Raw genomic sequence first — 7,342 nt, 5'->3', positions numbered from 1 at the left:
AGGGAAGTGATTGTGCCCCTGTACTCGGCACTGGTGAGGCCGCACCTCGAATACTGCGTTCAGTTTTGGGCCCCTCACTACAAGACAGGCATTGAGGTGCTGGAGCATGTCCAGAGAAGGGCAACGAGGCTGGTGAAGGGTCTAGAGCACAAGTCTTATGAGGAGCGGCTGAGGGAGCTGGGGTTGTTCAGCCTGGAGAAGAGGAGGCTGAGGGGAGACCTTATCACTCTCTACAAATACCTGAAAGGAGGTTGTAGTGAGGTGGGTGTTGGTCTCTTCGCCCAAGTAACAAGTGATAGGACGAGAGGAAATGGCCTCAAGTTGTGCCAGGGGAGGTTTAGATAAGATATTAGGAAAAAAATTTTCACCGAAAGGGTTGTCAAGCACTGGACCAGGCTGCCCAGGGAAGTGGTTGAGTCACCATCCCTGGAGGTATTTAAAAGACCTGTAGATGTGGCGCTTAGGGACATGGTTTAGTGGTGGACTTGGCTGTGTTAGGTTAATAGTTGGACTTGATCTTAACGGTCTTTTCCAACCTAAATGATTCTATGATATGCTAATCTGAAGGATAGAAATTCTTAGTTAGAAATAAAGTTCTACAGCTATCAGTTCACTTAGATTTTTTCATTTGTTTGGAAACCTTCATGTCAACATTTTTTAAATGAGCATGACAAAGCCAGTGCAATATATTTTACCACTGGTGAAAGGTACACTATATTTTTTAATTAAATATATGGAGAAACTAAAATTTAAAAAAAAGAACTGATCCCAATTTACCAACCTTGACATATCCCAGCCTGAAAAGCATCTCCACTACTTGTCTTTCCTTGATGGACATAGATCCATGATGATACCCAATGCCCCTCAGTGCCATCATTTGCTGCAGATAACCTCTTCTCTCAAACCTAAGTCGATGAAAAATCTTCATCAAAGTCTACAAATAAAAAGAAATGTTAAGTATTAACCACAACCAGGTGTTGTTAATGAAAAAAAAAAGTCTTACCTGGTAAAGTTCCAAGCACTACACAGAAATATAGCTGTTTATGATCTTCAGTGAACCTAAAGCCCAAAGTATATAATTGGATGTGTACTGCCAGCTGAATATGAGCTGGCAGCATCAGTAGCTTTATTACAACGACAAATCCAGGCTCTGCAGTACACTTCTATATACTATCAGGTTTTTTCACCTTTGCAATAAATGCCATTACAACAGTCCCAATTGTCATACCATGCAGCTAGATGCAAGCAGACATGGCAAGCTTGCATGTTCGCGACTTTCCTACATGAAGCATGGCCTCACAACCATGTACTGCATGCCACTATCACAGAGCAAATTCCTAAGTAGCTACGTGAAGCTGATACTCTTTTGCTCTTGTTTGTCATTCCTGGTTGGTACCACCATCTCATCTTACTACACAGTTAGAAGATTCCCTTTCCAAAATTCAGAAATAGCACTGAATTAAGCTTTGTCAGTATTTTCTGAACTTCACTCTACAGCTAAATGCCATCTGTTCCAAAGCCCAAGCTACTTCTTCACTGCCTTTACCCATGTGCAACTGTGGGAAGCAATGTTCCTTCCAAGCTGGCTGACAGCAGTCCAAAAATGCCATTGGGATCCCAAGTTTGCAGGATAAGGAATCATGAGAATTTTCAAGTTTGAACCCAATACACAGAATTTTCCTCTCTTTCAAGACATATCACAATAAGCAGAAAGCATTATTAAGACACTTCATCAAAATTTTGAGCACTTTTTCTCTGAATTAAGAGCTATATATCACAATTACTTTTTTTAATTGAAAAAACCCATCCATGAAGAGACAGCTATATGAACCACGCTCATGTTTCAGGAAGTTTAGACCAGAGGGGATCTCCTGGATCAAGTCCCTGTCACCCGCTACTGCTGGAAACCATGTCATATAAATCTCTTTCATAACTTATTCCTTAATTAATTGTATACAAATATATACATTAATATTTCTGATGGACATCTGCAGATTTTCAGTGCTTTTCTCATCTTTTCTTTCCTCAGGGGGCGTAAACACATTGAAGAGCATGGAAAATTTTGCTTTGTGGGGACTAGAACTTTTAGAGCCTAAAATAATTTATTATTTAGTATTTTTACAAGATATGAAGGGCTTAAAAATGCTTTGATAAGCTCACAAAGGTGCCATATAGCCTATGCTGATGAATCAGTCAGAAAAATAGGAGTCTGAGATCTGAATCAATGTGTAACAGAACTACATTGCTGATGGTTCATGGAAATCAATTCATTGTAGTATGCATCCCAGGACTCCTATCACAAGGACAAGTCAACATCTTTTTATTTGGCAGAACCAAAGTTGTCCATACATCTTAAATATAAAGTTATCTAAGATTGATACCTGGAATCAAATTTAAATAGAAATATTCAGAATGTTTCATGAAGCCAATGCGTACTGTTATGAAGTACAACTGCATCACACGTTATATGTTTTATGTACTTATGCACAAATTCATGCATTTTAGACATACAAACCAAAACCATGTTATAATTATCAGTGAATTACTTACGTCTTTATCCACTGCTTTAGGATCAGCATAAGTACATGCAGAAGGGATAGCAGTTAGCTTTTCAAGTCTGTTTTCTAACTGTTGTTTTGTAGTCAAAAGAAGTACCATGTTTTCCATTTTAGTGGAGCTCAACTTTTTGGTATCCCTGTATACAATTAAAAATATTATTTCTGTAATTAACATACATTTCTCAATTTTAAAATATTCTTTGGGTACTGAAAGATGCAGACTCATTCCCTTTTAAACTGTAGGCTCAAACATGTAGGTAGATCTGTTAATGTAAATTTACTGATAATGCTAACAGCTTCCTTTTATCATGGCTTGTATGCAAACCAGCAAGTAATTCTGGGTGAAGTAGAGAGGAGGAATTACAGAGATACACAAAAATGAAAGAAGATGAAGACAGCAACTGTTAAGTACCTCATTTAGCAAATTAGTAAGCTTAACAAGATTGCACAGTAGAAGACTCAAACATGAAAGAGCAATGTGATGGATTTACTGCCAATAATGACATGGACTGTAGGAATTTAGAGCAGAATTTGAAGAAGAGAGGAGAGGAAAAACTATTTAGAGACAGATTTTCAAGCTACTTCAATGTCTAAATATGTGTCTAAATTCCTACTGGATTTTCAAGTTCTCACTACTATTAAAGTCAGCTAAGTGCATTCTTTCATGATATTATCTCCAAAGAACGCACTGTAAATTGTCATGATTAGAAGGGCAAAACCATGATGCTTTATGGTCCTAACAATCCTGATAACTATAGCCATATTTCATTGCCAAATGCCTTATAAAAATCCATACTCTATGATCACAAAATCAAGAAAATTCAAGGTTAAGGGGGAAACAAATACAGTACAATCCAAGCAAAAGGCTGACAAATATTCAAAGAACATCTCACCAGTCAGGTGAACCCATACTTCAGAGATCCACCACTGTAACCAGCCATGGTGAGGCTAAACTATGAAAATATTTTCCCACAGTAGCTGACCCAGCACCAGGGTCAGATGCTACACTGTTTTTAAGAGATGTATGACAAAAGTTACTGTCTGGAGAAAAAGCCATTCTGATATCTTGATATCTCAGTAGTGAATTATTCCAAATTGACCAATCTCATATACTCGGGTCTTTCTCTTTGATTCTTATGTTGTAGCGCCAGCACCTCACACAATGTCAGCAACACCGGTATCTTCCCGCTGTGTGACTATGCACCAGGTACTGCTGATTGATACCTGCCATACAGCTGCTCCTACTGTGCGGGTTGCTAGAGCACAAAGAGGAGCAGGGACTACTATACTGCAAGCTGGATCAATGTGCTGCTGTAAGGTACATTCCCCAGAAATAAGTTATCACAAAATTACACTTTGTCATAATATGCAAGCTTTTTAATAATATATAGTTATAATACTTACTGAGGGTTGAATTTTGTTAGCATTTTTTTCACTTTTCTTAGTTCGTCTCTTAAACGTTCTTTTTCCCTCTCTGTATTAGGGTCTTGTTCAATTTTTTGTTTTCTCAGCAAACTGAGGAATACATTCCTGGCTGCACATTCCACTGAATCCACATTAAATCTTAAAGTAAATAATATATAATATACATCAGTTAGGTGAACTCTAATAGAGTTTTTATTTATATGTAATGCTGTTACAATAATATTCAGTGAGCCCTATCATCTGACAATAGTTAGAATGTAATCATTAGAGGCATATCCCTATTACATCTCCAAATGATAGTCTGCATTCACTTTCAAACTGCAATTATTCCAAAACTGAGTGGTAAAATGTGAAATGGTTCTGCCAATAAATTATCCATAGAACTCAACTCTACCCTTCCATAAGCTGGATACTTGGACATATAGATAAAGCAAATTGTAGCTTAAGTCATCTTAATTCTTCTCAACTACCCAGTTGAGAATCAGTGCCTGTCTTTCTTGGTCTTCTACATAGCTGTTCTTCTTCATAGCTTTTTCAGTATTGGACTGTTTGGAGTTTAACTGGGATGAAGACTTCTCCAGCTTCACTCTCAAAAAGTGTTTTTTTTATTCTTGTTGCAGCAGGCAGATCCTGTTAACTAACACCGTACAAGGTGTTGGCAACACATGGGGTGAGGTTGCATCCCAATCCATTAGAGTATTCACAAGTCATTCAAATCTGTCAGTCACCAAGAACAGGAGCAAAAATTGAAGGACTTTATCCTTTTATCCAGAAAGACCAAATACAGATTTTAAGGCTAGGAGGTAACCTCTCCCTAACTTAAGCTTTTCACATCTTCACGGATGACAGAGCTCAATAACAGTCATTTGCCATTTACTCCTTCCTTTTCCAGAGCTTTCTTTGAAGCTCAGATTGAATGATCTAATTTCTCTCTATCATTGAGTTTATTCAGCCATAAGTAGTACTAAAGTGGTGCCAGCCTGTTCTTTTCCTTGGTGGCTCTAAGAAAAGAAAAGCAAACTCTTAAGTACTGTTTTTTCCCTACCACCAATGGCTGTGATAGCAATTTGGCTTCTACAGCTCTGATACGTGCTCTCTCAGGAGACTATTAATTCCATGCTAACATAACACCATACAGGGTGACTGCTTTGCAACCTCATTCATCAGTAATGGCTTAGGGAGAAAAAGCTTACCAGCATCAATGAAGCATAAATATCAATGTATTATTCCAAGCCACTGTCTACTACTTGTGAGGGCTACTCATCCCCTTCAGCTCCATCACAATTTCTCAGGACTGGGACATTTAACTAGAGAGATTTTTATTTTTTTTTTTAATTCTGTCCGACTTGTGTTCCTTCTCTGACTACAAAGACACTAGGGAGGTCTACCAAGTGCTGTTACACTAAACCTGTGCCTTAGAAGACCCTTAGACAAACAGATTTCTGTACCTCATCCCCTAACTTGATACCACCAGGTTCTGCCTCCATGTTCACTGGTCTGGGATGTGTTCTTGTCTCACCATGATCATTTATCAATTGTCTAGGATATTCATACTCTACTCACAGTCCCTTGTCAGAGCCATACGTCATCAAGAATTTCTAAAGACCCATCATTCCAGGGTAGATGAGAGGAAGGCACTTATCCACCTCCCCTAAAGAGAAGCACCTTGGAACTTCCTATTGGGTGCCCCAAAATGATGTTGCAGTTCATACAGCAGCCCTGAAATTATTCCTTATTAGAAGGAGTTACAAACATCTAAGAGTCCTTTTGAAAACTGTTGGTTTCAGCTTGAAATCAGCCATAATATTAATTTAGAACTAGACTGTCACTGAGAAATAGAAAAAGAAATAATTTACCAGCAACCAGAGTAATTTGAGATGTCCATCAATATGTATATTCACTTTTTGTTTCTTCCTTTCTGGAATTCTTTCAGAAATGCCTTTTTATCAGCATCAGGCACGTGAGAATTGAAATGGCAGTGAGCATTCCACCCCTAACTATCAAAGTGTCCAATGTAAGGAAGGGCAAGGCTTCATATTGAGATGAGAAAACTTTCCATTTTTACATGATTGTTCCTATGCATTATTACAGTGAGAATATGCACTAGACAACTGTTTACTGTTAGGCAGCTTCTTTTTATTATTAAGTCCAGCATTGAGGTACATGCCTACTTTACTAATATTAGCAATATCACTGACAATAACAACATTGTCAGTAGGCTCAAAGTTGTGCACGTTTGATGTTATGTAATTACATCTCTCATACATGCAAAACAGCTTGCCACTGGATGTAAGGTGAGATTGTTAGAGGCTATGCAGTGGAACCATCACCATGTGACAAATGTACACATTAATAGAACCTCATTCCAGCCTTTTCCCTAGCAAATCTGCCCCTACATACATCATTTGCACCTCTAAACGAACAGCATACACTTTCCACAAGTATTACTGACTACACTGGGGCAAAGCAACTGAGAAACTGACTCTCATTTGAAAATAATGCAGTTTCTTGTAATTTTCTCAGACATCCTGCATGAATTCTACCCCTTGCCCAGTAATTAAATGCTCCCAGTTTTATTTCAGCTAAACCTTCAGTGCCATAAAGATACATGGGTTGATAGAGCTTGTAGGCCTTTACTTTGTATGTTTTAAAGCAAAGGTAACAAATACCATATAAATGGCATTTGCCAAGCCATATCAATGCTTATCTCTAAAACCCATTCGTCTGAACATAGGCAATACACATGTAATACCTGGAATGTAAATACTTACATAAAAAATATGGCAGGCAACTTATCCATCTCATGTAATTTATCAACAAAGCTTGCAAAATGCTTCCACTTTTCGTGTTCTGGGCAATCCACAGGTTTTGGCTTAAGGTGCTCCAGTAGCTCATTCACCTGACCAAAGTAGTATTATTGTGGAGATTTTAATGGCAGAAACTTCTGGCCAGAGGCTAACAAATATGAAGACTCCATTTTCCTGTGTCAACTTCTATCAGCTCAAATTTTTTAAATCATTCAGAACTGCAATAGCCACATATAGTTTACAGGCTAAAAGGTCTGCAAGTCATCAACTGAGTTAGCTAAGAGCTCAAAATGCAAATTGTTGTAGCATTCATGGCTACCATCACTGTGCAAATAATAAAGTATCACTAACATACTGATTATGATGTATTTTCACATTTAAGTGTCCTATTTCAAGAAATTTATTTTTTCCTCAGATATTCTTTATTTTTTCTTTGTTGTCGATTCACCACCTCCTCATATTCCTTTTATGATATAGGAATAGGTGGCCTCCAATCAAGGACTTGATTTTCTGCTCACTGCTTTAATTTCTATCATCTTTTACATGGAAAGA

General features: G+C 37.9%; 1 protein-coding gene across 1 annotated transcript in view; it reads right to left on the bottom strand.

Moving 5' to 3' along the window:
- The window catches only part of DDX60 (DEAD (Asp-Glu-Ala-Asp) box polypeptide 60), a 46,605-nt gene that overhangs the window by 14,759 nt on the left and 24,504 nt on the right, over positions 1-7,342 (bottom strand). Inside the window, exons 24-27 of the mRNA XM_009330710.1 lie at positions 6,755-6,882; positions 3,963-4,121; positions 2,551-2,695; positions 782-934 (exon numbers count right to left, since the gene is read on the bottom strand). Of these exons, the coding sequence (XP_009328985.1) occupies positions 782-934; positions 2,551-2,695; positions 3,963-4,121; positions 6,755-6,882 (585 nt within the window). The remainder of the gene's footprint in view (positions 1-781; positions 935-2,550; positions 2,696-3,962; positions 4,122-6,754; positions 6,883-7,342) is intronic.

The sequence above is a fragment of the Pygoscelis adeliae genome, unplaced genomic scaffold (assembly GCF_000699105.1).
Source record: "Pygoscelis adeliae isolate BGI_AS28 unplaced genomic scaffold, ASM69910v1 Scaffold167, whole genome shotgun sequence".
Classification (NCBI taxonomy): Eukaryota; Metazoa; Chordata; class Aves; order Sphenisciformes; family Spheniscidae; genus Pygoscelis; species Pygoscelis adeliae.
Note: the sequence above shows the minus strand (reverse complement) of the source record. Positions and strands in the feature narration are given on the sequence as shown.